The sequence below is a fragment of the Protobothrops mucrosquamatus genome, unplaced genomic scaffold (assembly GCF_001527695.2).
Source record: "Protobothrops mucrosquamatus isolate PMUCROS unplaced genomic scaffold, P.Mucros_1.0 scaffold1, whole genome shotgun sequence".
Lineage (NCBI taxonomy): Eukaryota > Metazoa > Chordata > Lepidosauria > Squamata > Viperidae > Protobothrops > Protobothrops mucrosquamatus.
The window spans coordinates 1,791,870-1,813,140 of record NW_015386388.1 but is presented as its reverse complement, the minus strand read 5'-3'; the positions used below and the strand labels follow the sequence as shown (position 1 = coordinate 1,813,140).

At 38.6% G+C, this 21,271-nt stretch overlaps 2 protein-coding genes across 2 annotated transcripts in view; one reads left to right on the top strand and one right to left on the bottom strand.

The window, feature by feature from the left end:
• LOC107303056 (KAT8 regulatory NSL complex subunit 1-like) overlaps positions 1-5,433 on the top strand; it is a 36,292-nt gene extending 30,859 nt beyond the window's left edge. The window contains exons 9-11 of the mRNA XM_015832244.1: positions 1,754-1,866; positions 4,583-4,829; positions 5,194-5,433. Of these exons, the coding sequence (XP_015687730.1) occupies positions 1,754-1,866; positions 4,583-4,829; positions 5,194-5,421 (588 nt within the window). The 3' untranslated portion in view covers positions 5,422-5,433. The remainder of the gene's footprint in view (positions 1-1,753; positions 1,867-4,582; positions 4,830-5,193) is intronic.
• A 5,664-nt stretch (positions 5,434-11,097) lies between these two features.
• The window catches only part of MAPT (microtubule associated protein tau), a 61,310-nt gene continuing 51,136 nt past the window's right edge, over positions 11,098-21,271 (bottom strand). The window contains exons 10-11 of the mRNA XM_029287349.1: positions 20,940-21,052; positions 11,098-12,427 (exon numbers count right to left, since the gene is read on the bottom strand). Coding sequence (XP_029143182.1) covers positions 12,212-12,427; positions 20,940-21,052 — 329 coding nt within the window. The 3' untranslated portion in view covers positions 11,098-12,211. The remainder of the gene's footprint in view (positions 12,428-20,939; positions 21,053-21,271) is intronic.

Below are 21,271 nucleotides of genomic sequence, written 5' to 3'. Positions count from 1 at the left end.
CTTAAAAGAGAATTGGAATTTGGAGAACTAGTTTGGTGTAGGGCAGCAGTCCCCATCCTTTTCAGCTTGGCAGCCCAGTGTGGGAGGGGGGGCTTGCAAGTGGCAGGCACACACAGCTGCATTGGTCTGGGTGGTGGATGCGCATGCATGTCCCCTACTCTCTCAAATGGAGCTTCATGCCCGAGCACAAGCACCTTCCACTCAATGCAAGTGATATTTTCTAGTGCAAGGGCCCACCACTTGCACAAGTGGAGTTTCCTGTGCAAGCACAAGAGCCCACTGCTTGCACGAGTGGAGCTTTGCGCTTTCATGTGCTTGCCCCCCCCTCAAGTGAGTGGAGCTTCACGGAAGTTGGGGACCCCCGAGTTAAGGCATCAGGCTAGAAACCAGGAGACTCTGGGTTCTAGTCCTGTCTTAGGTATGGTTCCAGCTAGGTGATCTTGAGCCAGTCACTTTCTCTCAGCCCTAGGAAGGAGGCAGTGACAAAACACTTTTCAAAAACCTTGCAAGGACTTGTCTGGGCAGTCTCCAAAAATCAGACAAGATTGATTGGAAGAAAAACAGAATTGGAATTCAGACTACAACTGAAGTAGCCACTCTTAAAATAATAGTTTTTTTCCTAGAAAAAGGTGATTCATTGATGGTATGATAATAGAAGGACAACGACGACAACGATAACAATGACAAACTTGTCCATGCATTGGATTTTGCCATTTTTCTTTGACAGTTCAGATTTATATGCCATCAGATGCTCAATTTTATCCACATCTTAAGAAACTGAATCTTCCTCAGGAAATTATACTGATTCTCAGCCATACTGGCTATCACTGAGATCTGTGGGGGTTAAAAGTCCATATAGATTAATGGTGCCACATTGGTGAAGACTACTCTATTGCATGGAAATATATTTGAGCCAGAAATGTATAAAATACCTTCTCCTTGAGTTCTCTTAGGTGTTTAATTTTAGCCAGATTGAGTTTTCAACATTCTCCTCTGCTAGTAGAGAATTGAAGTCTAAAATGTGAATTTAGTTATCCTATCCTACCTCAAAAGAGTATATTTGTAGAAGAAACTCGATATGGTTATTTGTAAGGGATATACACTGAATCATTTCCTTTAAAGACTTCCAAATTCCAAAAACATGCTCCAGAGTATATGGGAGCACAAAAGTGGCTCCCGTTTCCAGCTCTTTAAAATAGCATTGTCATTTTCTGTGATCACAAAGCTGCTTGGAGGAAGTTGCAGACACATGTCTCTGCATGCTGCAAAACATTCCCATTAAGCTGAATCTAAAGGATTACACAGCCCTGAAAAAAATGTTTTGTAGTTGTAACCTATCTTTACCAGGAAAAGCAGGATTGCAAGTTCATCTGTATAATATAGAGAATCTTTGACCTAAAGACCGTTTGTTCAGCAACTGTTCAAAATTATGATGGTGCTGAACAAAAGAACATATCACCCCCTCCCAAAGGAGTCTTTTTGCCCTGTACTTCATTAATTTCTCAAAAAGAAAATAAAGCTTTATGGCTAGATAAATGATGCCTTTCAAGTATCTTAAATGTAGATGTGGATAACTGGATAATTCAGAAACTTAAAATTACCTATATTAGGAAGTGAATAAGGCAGGGCTGCGATGAAAAAATAACTACTGTTCTTAGAGAGCTGTCTGGCCTCTTTATGGAGTGAGCCAGTAGGACAAGTTGGCAAACTTCAGCCCTGTTCCGATCCTAATCTTCTCTCATGGCTTTTTCAGATAGAGGATATGTCCGATGCAGCCTTTGCCACTCTCCATGCTAAGTGTGAGGAAATGGAGCGAGCCAGGTGGTTGTGGAGCACAAGTTTACCACCACAACGGCGAGGTTGCAGGTAAGACTGGCTGCTGCTTCAGAAGCAGAGTGCTTATCAACCTAAAAGCTTTAGCTGTAAGCACCTGCTCTTAACTTTTCAGCAGCATTGCAGTAAATATCATATCCCTGTTGAGTTCTAAACTGATCCAAAGCTCATTTGGGTATGAATAATGGGAAGTTGCAGACAAGCATTTCCTGGTGCTAAAGTCTTTTGCACTGGTGAGAATTCTTCCTTCAGTAAATAAAGTTGATCTGCATTTGTATGAGTGCTACTGATACTTCGGGTATTATTTTCCAGGAAGAGTTCAGAAGCTTTACAGTCTTAATATGATTTGGGAATCGCATCTGCTACAAAGTATAATAGGATACATCCCTGTTCCAAGAAATTTAGAGCCTGAACTTCAGAGAAGTAGAAACAGTAGGGAAAAAGTGGAAGTTGGGATAGAGAAAAGATATCTCAGCTACTATTGTTTCATGTGTGAAGGTGCTTAACAGTTTGTGCCTTTTGAATTTTCAATATTTCTGCATAGAAATGATCTAAAAAAAGATGTATTCTCCATACAAGTCCTAAAATTAGATAAAGAGAACCCAATGAAACAAATGAATGAAAAACAGTATATCTGTTAATTTATTTATCGGGGGAATAATCTAAAACCACAGATTTGTATTTGGCAGAAATATGTGAATCTCTAGAATTATCAGTTTGTTTAAAGGAGAAATTGGGAGTTGTATTTCAATAAATGAGGAACAGTGCGATGGCTCAGCGGTTAAGACGCTAGCTTGTTGGCTGAAAAAGCTGCAGCCCTGGTTCGACACCCAAGCGCCAGAGTGACAGGGCAACCCCCCATCCACACCCCAGCTTCTGCCAACCTAGCAGTGTGAAAGCAGGCAAATGTGAGTAGATAAATAGGTTAACAGTGTTCTGTTACTTAATGTGGCCACATGATCACAGAAATGTCTTCTGGCAATGCTGACTCGGAGATGAGCCCCCCCCCCCCCATTGGCAACAACTAGCAGAGTAAAATCCACAAGGACTCGTTTACCTTTTCTTTTCATTTCAATCAGTGAGGTGACAATCAGATCTGAGTATGAGAGATCCTGTTTTATTTAAGGAGGGCAATTACGGTATTCACTATCAAAGTCTGATCTTCTCAATAGGTTCATGACTGTGTTATGATTCAAACAAAGATTTCTGAGGACCTTTGGAAAACAGTTTTTGATCTCACTAGACTAGAAGAGATTTTCATACTATTTTCAAAGAGCTTGGACTTCACCAGTCCAATGTCAAGTAGATGGTGTTGAATTGCTTCCATTGGTATATTATTGTTAGTTTCCCCAGATTGATTGGCCAACCAAGACCACAGTGAGAGCAAACAACCCCAGGGTAGTGTCTAAGAAATTAAGGGCCGATCTTTCATAGGTGAGTGTCAGTATTTGTGAGACCATCCTCAGGAGAACACCAAATAACAATGGTATGCATGGCAGAGTTGTAAGGAGAAAGCCAGTACTCTTCTCCCCCCCCCCCCCCCAAAAAAAAAGATGCTCATGTATAGTTCACGAAATACCATCTGGATGAGCCTGAAGGCTGTTAGAAGAATGTTCTGTGGGCAGATGAAATGAAAATTACATTTCTTTTGACTGGAATAAAAAGTGTTATGTTTAGTAAAAGGCAAATCCTGCCTTCCAGTATGAGAATCTTCCCCATCTTTGAAACATGGCAGATCATGGTTTGGGCTTGCTTTACTCTTTCTGGATCAGAACAGCTTGTCATTGTTGAAGGAACTGTTCTGAATTAAATCAGCAAATTTTATAGAAAAAAGCCAGGCTATCATCTGTGCACTAAATCTCAGCTGGTTCATGAGCATGAGGACGATGACTCAGAACATGTTGCATGACCGAAGAATGGCTAGAACAGAAGAAAGTTAATGTTTTGGAATTGCCAAGTCTGACCCCTGATCTTGATCCTATAGAAATGTTGTTGAAGGACTTGACGCAGACAATTCATGTGAGGAAGCCTACCAACATCCCTGGGTTAAAGCTATTCTATAAGGAGAAATGGGCTAAAATTTCTCCAGGCTGATTGCAGATTGATCAGTAGTTAGTGGAAACATTTAGTTGAAGTGACTACTGCCCACGGGAGGCACACCAATTATTGAAAGCAAAACCTTTGATACTTGCACATACATAACTCAAATATATAGTTTTGGATCATTTTCATAAATAAAATCTCTTTGATTCATTTAGTTGGGTTCTCTTTAGTTTTAGAATGTGTGGAGAACAGGTCAGGTTCTAGGTCATATTTATACAGACATACTGAACGTTCAAAAGGGTTCATAAACTTTAAAAGCACCGCTGTAATTGAGTTCTTGAAATAATAAAAGGGTTCGTGTCAAAAGCTTTTGAAAGAAGGACAGATTCAGAAAGTGGGGAAGACATAAAAGAGAGATAAGCCTTTTCAGAAAAAAGGGGATCTTGTGTGAAGAGAGAATGACCATCATGGGCAGAGATATATCCAAGAGAAGAGGGAAATGATAAGGATTATGCCAGGATTCTTTAGAATAGAGGACTTTTCATTGGCAAGTACCTATTTATTTTCCTGGTTTCATTTACTATTTCTACACTTCACTTATGACTTGTCTGGATTAAGATGCGAAAACGTAATAGGAGATTGAAGAAAAATTGTACCAATTAATAATTGCCATCCTTATATATTGGTATTTTAATTTTAATTTCAGGTCAAACAGGTCTACAGATGGGTGGACAACCCCACAGTTGGGGAATCCATCTACCCCACAGCCAGCCTCACTTGATGTTGGCAACTGCTGTCTGCATTCTGATTTCTCCTATCTACACTCTCCACGCAGCCCCATCAGTCCTGACCTGTTCTCTGGACCTCATATCCCTTTGTCCCGAGAATCCACGTGGCATCTATCAACAGAAGACACACGTTGTTCCACACCGGATTCTGGCCTTGATGAGCAAGTGAGTGAATGAATCCCTTCTGGCATTTAATGAAACAACCCGTGACTTTGTTAGCCTTGTGAGGATCGCCTCTGTTAATTTGACTTTTTGTTTACCTATAAAGATTGAAAGCATTCTTGGTTTAGTTATTTCCCTGCCCCCAGATTTAGGGGATTGAAAATTGCTTTTAGTTGCAGTTCTATTCAGAAAGGATATTTCTGGTTTCTAGATTGGGTCTTGTATCCATTAGTCTTGAGTGTTAATACGCAGCAGTATGCTTCATTGCTCTAGCTGCTCAATGTCTTTCATTCCAAGGGCTTCCAGATAAGATGCAATGGGACACAGAGGCAATGAAGCTACCAACTGTTCTGCTTTTTCTTCCCAGACTATATACCCCTGGGAACGCCGCACTTTCCCACTGTCTTACAATGCCAAGATGGAGTGTGAGGAACAGACAGACCCACAGGACCGGTCATCACGTTGCACGCGGCGCACATCTGGCAGCAAGCCCTCCCGAGAACCAGACACGGCCTCCATCTCACCTTCCCTTGCTTGCTTCAAGAGCCGGAATTCAGGGGCCACAGCCACAGTTCAGCGGCCGGCCCACAGATAAGAGAGGGACAGAAAAATGGAGCAAAAAGAAAAAAAAATCCACCAAATTAACTCTTGGCATTAAAAGTTTCTGAAATCTGTGTTTGATATTCAAACATTCTGCCGGGAATTTTCACAGTTTTTAGTGAATCTAAGGAGTTTAGAAACTGTTTTCTTTCTTTCCTTCCTTCTCCCCCCCTTCTTTCCATGTTTCTTTGTCTCAAACACACCTTATCCAGTGCTGTGGATGAGGAGAGTAAACCTGCCACTCCCTCCCTGATCGCAGTATACACTCCTCAGAAAAGGGAGTGAAGCAGGCTGGTTGACCCTGGAAAATTAGTTCACTGGTGAAAGGATACTTCTCATTTATTTTCTTTCTTTTACTGTTTAATGTCTGTTTTCCTCACCTGCCAACATCATGGTGCCCTCCCTCACCCTTAAAAGTTTAGTGAAGTGAAATTAGTGATAACAAGTGATGTTAACTGAACGAGAAGTTCCCTCCCTCCCCCCCCCACCCACTGGCACTAGAAAGCACTTGCAATGCAAACTCAAGATCACTTGGTTCCTTAAGGATAGCTACCCATTGTACCAACTACCAACAAGAAGCTCTTCTCCAGCAACCTTGATATGTTCTGGGGTTTTCTGCTCCTTCTGAGACTGTCTCTCCATGTTAAATAAGAAGTTCAGTTGTGCGAGAAAAAGCATTTTTCCATTATCAGCCTAGATATGTTTTGGATGTGTTATTCATATTGTGTTTTGTTTTTTAATGGCAGATTATTAGTGGGGATAAGGCTGACAACCATTCATTTCAAGAGGAACATTTTTTTCATGCTTTTTTTTTGCTGGATGTGATCTAGGATTACTTTCTTTCCTTTTCCTGTTAATTACTAACACTTCTGTGTTTTCTTTTAATTTTGCATTCTGTCCATTAGTTTGAAAGCTGTAGGTTATACATCTGCAGCTAATAGATTGCAATACAGTAGTGTTGAGCCTTAAGTACTGGGAGCGATGTCACAGGATTCAACAATTTGCCACCCCAGATCCACAAGCCATAGAATGAGTGTGATATAATCTCGTTGTTCTCTTTTCTTTCACCCTCTGTTAAAAGTAGTAGTCTATGCATTGCTTGAGATTGCATTTAAATTTGAACATGTCTGAGTACCAAAATATTTGTTTTTTCCAGAGAAAGATTGGATATTGTTTTTCACCTCTACCTCTTAACTCGACTGAAGCTTACAAGTTTTGAGGAAGAAATGAATCTCAGTCATGTCGTCCCCAGTTTCTCCCCCCCCCCCCCATGGCTTGGGCTGAGTCTTGCCAAGCTGAACAAAGCTGAGGATTTTTTTTTTAATTATTTAAAAAGCAGTTTTGAGAGAGAACTGAATCTCAAGTTTTCCTGAAAATGGCTTGGGCTGACTTTTGCCAAACTGAACAGATCTGTTTTTTTGTTTGTTTGTTTGTTTGTTTTAATTTAAAGAGGTGATTTTGAGAGAGAAGTGAATCTCAGTCACGTTTTAATTTTTCCCTTGGCTGAATCTTGCCAAGCTGAACAGATCTGATTTTTTTTTTAATTTAAAGAGCAGTTTTGAGAGAGAAATAAATCTCGTCTTTTTTTTTCCCCCTAAAAATGGCTTGGACTGACTTTTACCAAGTTGAACAGATATGAATTTATTTTAATTTAAAGAGGCCACTGTCTTCAGTTCACATCTCTGGTCACTCCCATATTTTGCACACCAATCCATTGTAATGTTTTCCTAACCTTAGCGGTGTGGCTGTTGGTCCCTGTCCTGTTGTTAAGCATTGCGCCTGTCTTCTGTATTAATCACATCACCAAAAAAAGGAAAAAAAAACTTTTTTTCTCATTTTGTAATTGTAACAAAAATAGTAGCTAAACTGCTTAATGGTTGGGGTTTTTTCACAATTTTCAACATTACCTAAAGTTTTTGGTTCTGTTCTAGTTTTTTTTTTTTTTTTTTTTTACAAAAAAGGAAAAACCCAATGCTACTATATCCCTCTGCATTAAGTGCTTTTTTATTTATAAAGTTGAGAATTCTGAATAACCATCTTAGCGTTAAAAAGGAAAAAAACTACAAAAAATAAAAATAAAACCCACCTTGTATTTTGTAAATATTTCTTTTCCTGCTTCAAGCTGTGTAATGTCCTTGTTATATAGAAATGCTTTTCTTCAGAGAAGCTGATCTTTGTTTAATGTCTTGATTCTGTTGGCCAAAGCACCAATGTGTGCTTATAAAAAAAATTAAAAAAATTTAAAAGTTAAGTGCTATAATTTATTGGGGAATAATATGGGACGAATACATTGTGAGGCATTTAGAGAATTATGGAAACTATTTTCACAGAGCACAGTGGTTTCCATTTTGTAAAATCTTTTGTAAAAAGATTCTAAAATCTTTAAACAAATTTTAAGAAATATTGATAGTGTTTCAAAGAAATAGTGCCTTTTTCAGACAAGTGATTTAGCCAGGATTTTGAGAATTTTACTTTTTATGGTAGGTAAAGCAGCTGAATGAAAGGGAATGCCATTTATGGAATGGGCAGGTTAATGGTGTAAGAGATGGAAGGTGGAAAGACAATCACAGTAGTCTTAATCAGCCCAGCATGAGCACCATCCCATCCTTTCAGCAAAAGGAAAGTTGTTTTTTGAGTCGAGTTTAATTCTGATCATAAAACATTGAGTCTGGGCGCTTTTCTTAAAGGCAGTTTGGAAGACGTTTGCCCCTGCTTCTGTCTGGGAAGTTTTCTTCAACAAAGACAATACATTTAATATTGTAGTAATGACTTTTTTATTTCCAAATTCACTTTTACAGCAACAGTCAGTGTGAACCAATTGTTAAAACACACAAATACAACATGGACAGTTACAGACAGGTAGCTAAGCTAGGATGACCATACGGAGATCTCATGCCCTCCCCACCCCCTCCCAGTTTCCCCATCTCTGAAAAACACGTTTAAAAGGGATCATTGATGGTGTTTTCCAAACTCCATTGTCCCTTTTTTATACTTGCAAATTTATTTAATAAAGCCCCATTTTGTGAACTTCAAAACCAATATGTCATGTTTTAACACTTTTAAGCCCTAGATATGTATATTTATATACCAAGACAAGAAATAAGCCAGTCAGTTTAAGATGGCTTCGATCTGGAACCACCATGGGTCTTCACCATCTGGGGGAAAACGTCTGTGAATCCTAGAAGGACACAAAGACAATCAAAATACAGTTGGGAAATGGGACCTATGATCAAAAACAAAGGCTAAAACAGGGTAGGCGTAAGAATTCAGAACACTTAAATATGTGCGTAATGTTTGGGGAAGAGAATTTAAGCACTAGTAAAAATGTGAATGGAGGCAAGGCATAATTTTCTGAAAAAGGACTTGAGGACCAATACTCTTTCTAGAAATAGAGCATTTGCTCTTCACTGTTCAATGCTGAAGAAAGAAGTTATCAAATGGGGTGTTTTTTAGGCTTATGCTACTACAGTTGCTGCTAAAAGATATTCTAAGATTTTCCAGCCCAAAGACCTCAAATGCAAGCAAAAAGAAATCAATAGCATAGTGTAAAAGCTTCTCAGTGAGAGGATTTTTCTATTTGATTATTTTTAGATTTAAAAAAGAATAAACTTACCATCCTAACTTAACTACAGAGGTAACAACAGGCTTATAAATGACCGGAAAGTGACTGCTGATGTATAGATGAATCCTCTACAAAATCTCTTCTACTGGAGCACTATCTTGGAGTAAAATACCTCCTTGGCTCTAGAAGCTATCCATAATTATGCCCAACCACTCTCCCCTTCAGATCCCACAAGTTCTGCTTGTCAAAACTTTCTTCACATGATCCAGATGATTGATTAGTATATAAAAAAAGAGCAAACTGCAGCCCTCATTTGAACTGATGGGGCAAATGATTTCCCCTTGACCTTTATCTTAGTACTGAAAAAGGGATGGTGGTACCACCAATAAACATCATGTTTTACAGCAAATCTAAAGGGCAATGCTGCTGACCCAAGAATTATCAACTTGTGTGATTTGTTCAGCCAGGTGCTGCACCTCTACCCCTTCTCCCTCCCCCAGAATATGACAGGTATTAAGGATCATAACGCAAATGATAACAGCCGGGCCTTCTTTTAATTGGCTTGGAAAACGAAATTTTTTTGTTACCATGGATGCTCAATCTGTTGCCTACTAAGGTGTCCTGATTTTGGTAATTTCAGAATTACAGACTTGAAATCAGATCAATATGTTAAAAAATAGATTGCTTCCAGAGCAAACCAGTTTTCTTAAAAGCCTAGCACCTTTCAGCTTTGATCATTGTCAATTTTTGCTGTCAAATAAACACATGCAGACCAGATTTTTGAGTTAGCATGATCACCTTTGGTCACATGCATAAAACTACAGCATGCAGATAAAAACCAATCTCTTTATGATTTGGCTCATACTAGAAAGGATACAAAGTGGGGGGTTTCATTACAGTCCAAAGGGATGCCATGAACTCAGCTTTGAAAGGGATGATCACCAAGTAAATTTCCTACCATTGCTCTGAGTGTAGAAAAGCAGCCAAGAAAACAGAATTCAATAGCGATGAACCGCATAATGATTGTACACACTGCAAGCTTCAGTTATTGTGGAAAGAATGACATATCTGTAAAACCAACTAGATGTTCTTACGTGCTCTTAAAGCACTCCACTGTAATTGATCCAATACTCTTTCTTGTTCTACTCGCCCTATAAAACTCCGTATTTTTATGTTCTTTTTAAGTTTCATTCAAATCATCTTAAAAAAATGTCTTGGCAATTTCAAGCACCTATGGCTACATCTGGTAGAAAAGGACAAACCAGTTATTCACAATTTCTACTTAGTCTAATTTTGTTGCCCTTCGCAGATATATTTCACATAACATAGATGGTTGAAGGAGTATGTCTTGTTTTGAAATTAAAAAATGGAGAGCAAAGGAGAAGAGCCTTTTCACTTACAGTACCCTTACTGGAGCAAATCAGCAGCTTCTAAATATTGTTGGACTCTAAATTTACTCATAGTCACCATGACAGGTAATGCAAGAAGATGGGAGTTGTAATCCAGCAATATTTTCGTGGAACATCAAATATATCCCCTTAGCACAGAAAAATTTCTCCCAACAGCAAAAGCTTGTTAAATCAATGGTTTCATGGAACTTGCCTTATGAAAATTATGTTTCTTCACAGTGGATCAATTAAAGTCCACAGATCTTCAGAAATCAAATGTCCTTTTTAGAGGCAGTGCTTGCTGCATTACAGTAAGTGAGCTTAATAGACACACATCCCTCACAGCTAGTTCTTATTACAACTGTTCTGCTCTTGCTGAATTACAACTCCTAGCATCCCTAACAGCTTGATGGTTAGATTTATATAGTTGAGTGCACATTGTAATTCTGCAATATCTGAGGTGCTAAAGAGTCCCTTGAATAATGTACTAGTAACTGAACAGTAACTATTGAAAGGAGTGTTCTTGCTTCTGGCTATGATTTTTGATGTGTGATGCTTCTTTCAAATACACAAATATTACATAAACATGTTCTCTAAAGATGTATGAGATATAGGTCAAGATATACATGTTCCCACATCTGCTCAACTGGTGTCCTTCCACGCAATTGTCCTTCCTAAAAAACACCTGCATGCACCATAAATAAGTACATCAATTCCTTTATTTTTAAATATGCCTAGAGCCATACCTCTATCTCACAAATTTCTACATTTACAAAAAACATTAGAGCAACCAGGCCAATTGGGCTGAACACAAAGTCAAATCTGCTTCTTCCCTAGCAACTCTGGACAAGTTTTTATGGTGTGACAAAATCATGGAGCTTGAAGGTGAAGTGGGTGGAAGAGAGGCAATAGTTACTGTTTGAAAAAGAGAAAAAAGAATGTAACCGGTCCATTAAAATTAAAAACCTAGCATATAAGAAATCAAGTCCAATTATTTTAGTAGGTAGACTACAATCTAAAGTCAAAGGTTGATTTTAGGTACAGACAAAAAATGGATAAGCTATTGCCTTTAAAATATATCATTTCCATTAAAATAAAGAGAACTGGCATTCTGCAGGCTTTCAAGGCAGTTTTGGCTTATGTCTTAATTATCCAAAGCATGCAGTTTAGTTATATGTTTAACTTTTAAACCTGGTTCACAAAAATTCTCAGTACCAAAAAAGAATGGATACGTATGTAATGTAACAGTCCTTTCAAAAGCTCTCTTTCCTATATCAAAATTTCTCCTTCAAAGGAAGAAATATGCTTCAAATATTAAAGCCTAGCATTCCAGCTCTAGCAGGAGAGAAGTTTGAAGGTCAGCTTGTACACTGGAAATCTATGGACCTGCAGTAACTTCGATACTAAATCAGCAGCCATGATTGTTTAAGGTGGTCACAAGGCTTCTATGCTTTAAATTTCAATGGAAAAAAACTTGGCCAAAATGAGCATGTACAGCAGAAGATACCATGTTACATCCTCAAGTTTGAGATTTCAAACATCACAAGTTTATCTCTGTTCAATTACATTTCTTTTTGTTTGGGGTGAGGTGAAGGGAGACTTTTTAAACAGCTTATTCCACACAGGATGGAAATCTTTGCTTCCAAGTTGTTAACAATTATGAAATCCTGAGACCACCGATGACTGTTTAACTGGAGGAAGGAGAGGAACAGATAAAAGAGTTATTAACTTAAAATAAATAGGAATGATGGGGGATGAAGATGGGATGGGGGGGTGAACAGAAAGAAAGGCCAGAGTTAATTTTTCTGTTATTGTCTCCAATCACTACAATACAATCACAAGCCTTGCTTGGCCAGGGAAGCAGAAACTTCATCGGCCAATGTGGCCAGTTGAGGGGAGTCCACCATGTTGATGCTTCCAGTCGAAGAGACATTGCTAAGGCGGCGTGGAGAAGCATCTCCAGAAACAGTGGGTGATTTGTAGACAATTTCAGCTCCATGATCAGTCTTGGCTTTGGCGTTCTCACGAAAGGTCAATTTGTGACTCTCAATCTGAAATGAGACAAGGTGGAATGGTGAGAACAGAATGAGGCAGGGAATTAAAACCTTCCCCACCGCAGTCATATGTTCGTAGAGACAAAATGGTTCACCCTGTGCAAATATTCTCATATTTTAATATCTGACCCTAACAGGAAACTCTGGGATCCTTCTTGCCAATCAGAAGGCTTTGGTTATCTATAGATACTCGACCAGTATATCCTGACATATTACTATTATATAAAGTTCATACTACAAATTACCCATATTAAGATATAAACCTTTGTGAAAAAAATAGTACCTTTTTACAAAAACAACTTTCCAGACCCAAGCGAATATCTCACAAGCAATATACTCATCTGAATTTTGTATGATAGTCTGGACTCAAAAGTTAGATACACAAAGCCTCCTTAAAATACTTTGCAGATGAATGTGAGGGGTGGTGGTGAGTAGGATTGATTGTAGCACAAGAGAAATTGAGGGGGAAGCCCTAAAAATTTAGGCAAAATCTCTTTCCACAAGCACAACCTGCCTTCTTCAAAAGGACAATCTGCCCCTACCACCCCAATTGCACACACCTGTACAGTCATCCAACCCAACATTAAGAGGTGCAGAATCCCTGTTTTTTATCACATTGGGCAGCCTAACATCAACATTGCTCAACACTCATTTAACACTGACAACTTTTTTCCATCTGGAAAAACAAAGAATAGGAATGAAATTATTCCAGCCACCCAGCCACCCTTGGCCATCTAATTCCCTTCTTGCTCTCCCAAAGCTTATGACAACAGGTAACTACTTACTGGCATCGCATGGGTGCAAGTCGGGGAGTGGGCTCTCCTCAGGGATGGAGGGCTCCGTGATGGGGGAAGGAAGCCCAGCCTTATTGGGGCAGTTTTGTACACGGTTCTTGTCTTCCTTGCCCTTCTCTCTCTGCATGTGGGTGGAGAAGGTCAGTGGGATGCAAAATAGCATCATCAAATAAGATTGACAATGAAACCAAAACTTTTCAATGGGGAGGAAGGGACACATGGAACTGAAGGAAGAGAAAGTAGCAGGAAGTATGAAAAAGAAGCCACAGTAACCGAAGATGGAGAATGTAAGAGCTAAAGAAGAAGAATCACATAACGTTGGCTCCGAATCCTACAAAGGATGGCTGTTACTGATAATACTTAAAGGACTATTAACCTGCAGTGACTTAACAAGATCAAGCCATTTTTGCAGCCTAGCCTATAGAAAGGATCATTCATTTATCATATATTCAAAAACTGAGCAGTATGTTTTGAAGCAAGCAATGAAGGAAAGATCTATAGCCAAAATTGGAGGCCTCAATCCCTCCTCACCAGATTTTCTTCTGTTAAATGGACTGCAATACTTGAAAAACAGATTGTTTCAGACCCAGTTTCAGTTACCCCTAATTCAGATATCATGGTGGCTAATAATAAAGCCTAATCTCTTTTAGTGGGTCTACTATATTTCTAACTCTTTCTACAGTTTATCTCCTATGCCAGTGGTGGAGTTCGTGAAGGCATGAAGAAATGTTATGATTTAAATCTTGAGTTAGGTTCTGGGGATTTGAGGCCATGGTCCATGGTCACAAAAGATATTTAAAGGAGGTCCATGATGAAGAAAAGGTGGAGAACCACTGCCCTTAACAAGATAAAGTATACGAAGGGTACACTCACATGGATTTGTAATTTGTTTTCAATCTATTAGTGTTCAATAGGCATAAAAGGAGATGCTGAATGTAACAATGGACACATTTCAAAGTCCCTATTTCCCTTAAAAAGAAATCTTGAGGTGGGATGAAATATATTATCTTATAGTGTCTCTACAACAAACCTTTCTCATTTGTCCAGAAAAAAAGATAAAGCTGAGGCGCTAAATGGTACTGATAATCCCTTCTTAACACCAGTAATTTGAAGCAGAAACTCCATCATTAAATGAAAGTCATAAGTTTTAAAAAAAAACAACACATGACCATACTGCTTAGCAACAGCAGTTTTGGCATTGTTAAGCAAATCGTGTGTAATCGTTAAGCAAGGATCTCTAACCATCACTTGTTCAGCGCCATCTTAAGTTTGAATGGTTACTGAATGAGTGGTTGGTAAACAAGGACTGCCTGTAAGGTCAGTAATAATATACACCTAGTGTTTCTAGCCAACTGGCATTTGGTGACTGGCTCCCCAAACTGTGGCAGCCATTTGATGAATTGGCAACGCTTTCTCCAACTGCAACTATTTTCCTTATATGCTATTCATGTGTCCTCGAAATATGGGACCAACGCTACAATCAAGCACATCTACTGATCTGCCGAATTATCCCAACAGTGATTCAGAAAGTTCAGAAGGAAAAAACAATGGGAGGAGGAGGAGGAGGAGGAGGAGGAGGAGGAGGAGGAGGAGGAGGAGGTGCAAAAGTTGTGCCAATATCAGTGAGAGAAGGATAAGGAAGCAGAAAAGTCCTCCCATCAGAAGCCAGAACACTCATTGGAAAGAGCTAATGAAAAACATAAAGTTTTATACAGTTATTAAAATGAGATGCATCTGAGTGGAAAGGACTGAAATGCATGTGAGTGGAGCCTCCCTCCCCAAGAGAGGAACACAGATAAGGCACATACAAACAAAAGAATAACTCGCATTAATGGGTCACTCTCAGACTGATGCTTCAAAATCCATGCTACATTTTTGTTGCTAGCCCTGAAACTATGTGAATATAGCAATCTAAACTGGGATATCAATTACAAGAAAAATAACTAGGTTTAGATAGCTTGTGATTTCAATCTCAGGTACAAAACTTAAGAGATGAAACCTTTTATTTACCAAAGATAACTATGACCGGCAACTGTTGCTGAAGATATAGCTATGGTAGCAAGTGGAAAAACTGACTGGAGTGGGGTGATTCAGGAGGCTGAATAATTCTGGTCTAAATAAAATTTTGTATTTACTTACTTTATTTCTTTATTGCTCTACTTTCTATAATAACACGAAAATACTGTGTAACAGTTTTAAAATGTGCACAATCAATAAAAAGCAAGTATTACACAATAAATAACTTTTGTTTGAAATCCATCAGTAATAATTTTAAAGACCAGATTATAGAGCTATAATATTTCCTTTCCACACTGCTACTGCAATAAAAACAAAGCTTCTTAACCTTCCCCCCCCCCACACACACACTAATGGTACTCTTAAAAATCATACATTGCATTCTGTTGACATGTTCCACTTTCTACTACACCGTTGTCTGAAGGCACAAATTGAATCGCTGAATAAAGTCTAAGGAAAGTGTTTATTTTCTGAAGACTTGTTACAGAAATAGACTAGTTGCAAATAAAACAATAGACTTGAAAATTGCTTAATTATTATAATTATATGGTTGCTGGTAGTGTATTTCCAATTTTAAATTACTATGAATCAACCAAACAGAAACTTACCAGATTTAACTTCTCTTTTGCCACCTAGTGGGATACTTGGGCTTGATGAAATTTATATATATAGCTCTTTGTTATCAGATGTAATACCAGACATATTCTCATTTCTCTCTCAATTGCTTGTAATTTAAGGTCTATGGCAGTTTTTATATTTATGAACACAGAAAATCTTAAGTGGATGTTGCTTCAGTGATGAGTTCTTTAACCAGTCAGAGTTTGAAAAAACTTTGAAAGTTTTTGAAATTTTCTTTCCCAGTATTTCATTGTGCTTGACAGTAAGTGATATGATCTCATTACTGTTGGTTGCAATAATGCATATACAGTACTTAGAAACATCACAATATTGTCTTCTTTTACTTGTCACAAATCAATTTCTTTTCTCTCAAAGTTTTTATTTGAAAAGGGCATTTTCAACTTTGCTACACAACTTTGAATATAGCCTCTAAGTAGGATAACTCTGCTAGTGACTCACAATATTCTTCTTGCTCAGATGGGGAGTAAGCATCTCACTCTGTTTCTGATGTAATAATATTTTTCCTCTTGATAACCCTTCCCTGTGAAGGAGATTCACATGACTTGTTTCGGTTCCCAAAGTTTGATAAACAGATTCAACTGAAGTGACCTACTTTGAATTCATTATTTTCACAATTTTGTCTTTTCAAAGCCAATTGTTTTTTGAATCAATGTTCAAAGTGCAAGAACAATTATTTGTTATTATAATATCCCAAGGTGCTTTTTCAAAAGGCAACTGGACTGTTTTACCTTGAAGACATTTCGTTTCTCATCCAAGACGTTTCTTCAGTTCTGGAAGTCTTCAAGATAAAACAAAATCCAATTGCTTTTTAAAAAAGCACCTTTGGGACAACTATGAACTGAATGGCTGAGAATCTCTATAGACATTTAGCTACATTAGTATAATACTAAGTGTTATTCAACTTCTTTAACTTCAACCTGTGTGACTTCACCTCTGTAAGTGCCTACCCATTCACTGGCTGGGAGGAGAACACTGATCCTTGGGATAACCTTCCTTCAGCTCACTCACTTCAAAACCCTTCAAAACACATTCACTGTTAAAGATTTCCTCAAAGGCATCAGTTAGTTTAGCAATCATTTAAACAAAATGAATTCTTATTTGCAAACAGAATCATTATTTCTGCTGTAAAGGTAATGTTTGAGTATGTAACTTATGAGCAGTTGTAAGAGTTTACAATAAAACTACCATAATGCACTTTGTCATCTTCTGTAGCTCCTTGAGAATTATCAGTTTAGGGAATGATGCAGGATAAGGCTTTGTCTTGCATACCAAAAGGTAATGTGTCCTATGAGCAGAAGTGTCCTCAAACAGTCTCTTTTTGTAGGCTACATTAAACTGGCAAGTTCTTAACAAAACATACCTTTAATCTAGCCAGATGTAATCGAACTCAAACTTTGGAATTTAAACCTTTCAGACAACTCAGAATCAGCACAGATATTCCAACATTGGCTCCTGATTGGCAGTCTAAATTACTACCTTTTGTACCACTCTTGAAGAGCAGCCCTAGGTAGAGCACACTGCAGAAATGTAATGTTGGATTAAATAAAACTTTAAAAACAGACTTTTGGGGAATGGTTGTAGCCAAAATCCAAAACATTCTTGGGCAAAACAGTATTTGGAAAGAAGCTGCTCCAGTTTTTTTTAGGAACAGCGTGAATAAAACAAAGCCCTAGCCATAACTGACTAACAGCGTTCCATTTTGCCCTGTTTCATCAAGCAGTGCAATATTGAAGAGTGCTCAGAGACAAACAATTCCACTGAATTTCTCCCTATCCAGCCCAGGTTATCTACCAGCCTGAACCAGGTTGAAAGTCCCATTAAAACAAGTATGTAATTAACTTCTAAGCACATTCCACTGACTTCAACTTCTCTGAAAGCTGTCCTTACAAAAAGACTCTGCATTTCATCATTTTATCTGTTTCCCTGTGAAGATGACAGCAACTGGTAATATTTACACCCTGTGGAAGATTACCCTTTCAACAACATAGAAGCAATTATCTGAGCAAGTAATGACCAAAAGGGATTTTTTTTTTGAGTGGGATCTTTCAAACACAGAGCAAGGAGATTTGTGAAATTTGAGATAATCTTCAAAGGTACCATATGGTATCTTCATATATAAAAACAGCATTAAATCATCAAAACCTTCAGGTTCATTATAGACTTCATTAACCAGTGGGACCAAAAAATATTTCTCCTCCCTTCTGCTCTGTCTGAAATCTTAATTGCTGTTACATTTCTTTTTTGACATATGCAGGTGTATTTAAAAGGTTGTGTTATGTTTATTTCTCTGATGATCCTAATGTTTTCTTCTTTTGTACTACAAAAGAGAAATTCCTACTTTAGCAGTAGATCTTGGTATAAAAGAAGATGGTCAGATTGCCATATCTAAAAAAATACTGTAGCTGGAGAAGCAGAGTTTCCATAGCCAGTGTAGAAAAATCTGAATAATTTCCAAGGGTATGACTTGGCTTTTCTTAATATTCTGGCAAGTATCAGAGCTGGCAGAAATGTATAAAAAATGGGGGGGAAACTTGTTTAGGAACTTGGTGATAAATATATTTGTCCTAGGATTGGCCTTGTATATCCTTTGGCAGTGGGATAAGGTCACTGATTAAAAACATAAGTTCAGTTTGCCTGCTCCAAGGCCTTTTAACACAGCAGATGTTCAGCAAGACAAAAGGTCAGACTTTTTTCCAACCAAGTCAAGAGGAGAGTAGCATGACAGTGTGATTTATCCACACTCTTATAATAACTCTTTTTACCTTCTGTGCAGGTAAAAAATGTTTGTTCTATGGAAGAATCCTTGTAAGGATTAGAGAATATGGAGATGTATCAAAGGGATAATATTCAAAACAGGAAGTTATCAATCCTTGTCATTATTCAAATTGCATCAAAATCTTGTAGGACTGAATATTTAGTTATTTCCTGATCATTTCTCTCACATTCCCTCCTCTAAGAGAATATAGTTATTGTTCAAGATCATTCCTAGATAAGCATAATCTCTTTAACTCCAAATGTGAAACAACCAGAGAAATTTTCCTGCTACCAGTTCAACAACAAGAAATATCATGAGAAATATTTAAAAGAGTATCAATACACAGTCTAAAATCTGGTATGAGAAAGAGGTGAGAAGGTGGGATCATAAAGTAAAAACCAACAGTTGATTAATACTATACATCCTCTTCAATTTCATTCCACTAAATTTGTTGTTTCTATACTCACTCTTATAAAGGAACAAGTACAGTTAGTCCTCGAGTTACAAATGTAATGGAACTTGCACATTCCATTTGTAACTCGAGAATTCATGGGAGTGAATCTTGTACCTTGAATGAGATCAATCCCTGCTTTCGCCCACACATTTGCTAATCAAATGCGTGGGCAAATGCACGGTTTGTTAACCGCATATGAGTATCTCAGGGTGGGGAAGGCCATGGGGGCGCCTAGTGATGGAACAGGCCCACAAGGCCTCATTGACCCACTAAGATACCTCATGCTTCCCCCTCCCTTCCTCACTTACCTTGAAAAGATCTGTCTCCTCTCTGCTGCGGTTTCTGCCTTTGAGGGAGAGGAGAGTCGATAGAAACCCCTGGGTGCCGTAATATCACGCAAGTTCAGGCACTCATCCTCTTTTGCAGAGAATGGATGCCTGAAATCTTGCGGTATTTGCAGTGCCTGTCTCCTGCTCCCTCCCTAACTTCTTTCTGCCATTGCGGAAGCGCCCCATTGGCAGGCAGATGGAGCTTCCAGTCTCCCCAAGGTCTCCACCCAAGCGAAAAGTGTTTGAGCACCTATGGAGCATTTGAAAACGAAGTGATTCACTTCGTTTTCAAATGCCCCATGGGCACTCAAACACTTTTTACCCGGAGACCTGACAGAGACAGAGGCTCCATATGTGAGCAAATGCGTGCTTAGTTTCTCAAGTGTCCCATTTCTTCCGAACGGAGACCTTGGAAAGACTTGAAGCTCCGACTGTGAGCAAATGGGGTGATTGAAAAGGCAAGTGAATCCCTGTTTTCAAGCACCCCATTTGCTCACAGACGGAGCTTCCAATCTCCTGAAGGTCTCTGTCAAGATGAAAAGTGTTACAGTGGTGGTGGAAAGGAGTTGGGGAGGGAGCAGGAGACTGGCACTGCAAAAACCTTTTGTGCCGAAAATTAAAGTTTCTGGGGTCCGTGATCTCGCAAGAGTTCAGGCATCCATTCTCCGCAAAGGAGGATGGGTGCCTGAACTCATACAATATTACAGCATCCAGGAGCTTCCAACAACTCTCCTCTCCCTCAAAGGCAAAGAAACCGCAGCAGAGAGGAGGCAGATCTTTGCAAGGTGAGTCCAGTGGGGCAGGATGGGAGGGAGAAGAGGTTGTGAGTGGGAGGGGAATAGCGTGAACATTGCAGAGTCTTTGCGGTCACTTGTAAGGGCGAATGATTGCCGTTGTGCTGCAACATTCGCAATTTTGGGACTTCCTCGTAAATACCAGGGGGCGCTTATCGCATAACATTCGAGCGTTAAGTGAACATTCATAACTCGGAATTACCTGCATATCTGACAACCTGTTGGGAATGCTCTCAATGTGGCAGTCTTGTTGTTTATGTATCTCTGTACACATCTGAAGGTGCTTTTTAGAAAATGTACCAAGGATATATGAAAAGAGGGATACCTTCTTTAGCAAAGGCATTCCATACAAGGGAAAGTTTATGAGTGCCTTACCCATTTTCTCTTGGCCACCCGTTTTTGAGGGAGATCAACCTGAGAAGTTATGTGAGCTTGTATATAGCATCTAGTTAGCTCTTAGTTGCTTCTTTACAATTAGGAACAGCTGCTGGTTTAGTCAATGTCTTAATATGCTTCTGTTGGCACGGGGGATATTTATAGATATTGTGTTATGAAAATTGGGACCTAGTAAGAATTGTGTTAAGACTTAAATTAGCACCATTCCAACATTAAAAGATTTAATATACTATTTCTCAAAGCTTAATACAATTATTGCCCTTCAGCTTCCTAGGCAACCTGTCCCCATCACCTACACATCTAAAGAATAGCAACAGAAAAAATGTTTTTACCTTCTTATTTCCACCTCCAGGAACATGGGTGATGTTATCTAATGACCCAATTTTTGATTGCACTTTATCTTTGAAATCCAGTTTCTCAGATTTCATCTCTACCACTCCACCACCTAAAGAAAAATGAGCAGGATTAACAGATATCAAAAGGAACATATAATGATGACTTCTGAAGGAAATACTTTTCTATGTTTATGTTTGTGCATGTTTCTTTCCCTCAAGCAAGTGTTGTGCTTATTTGCTTATGTATCTGAATATGAGTTCTGTCCAATATCCAAATTCAGTTATGCAAGTCTCACACGATTTACAAAGAAATTTTGGATCTTGAAATT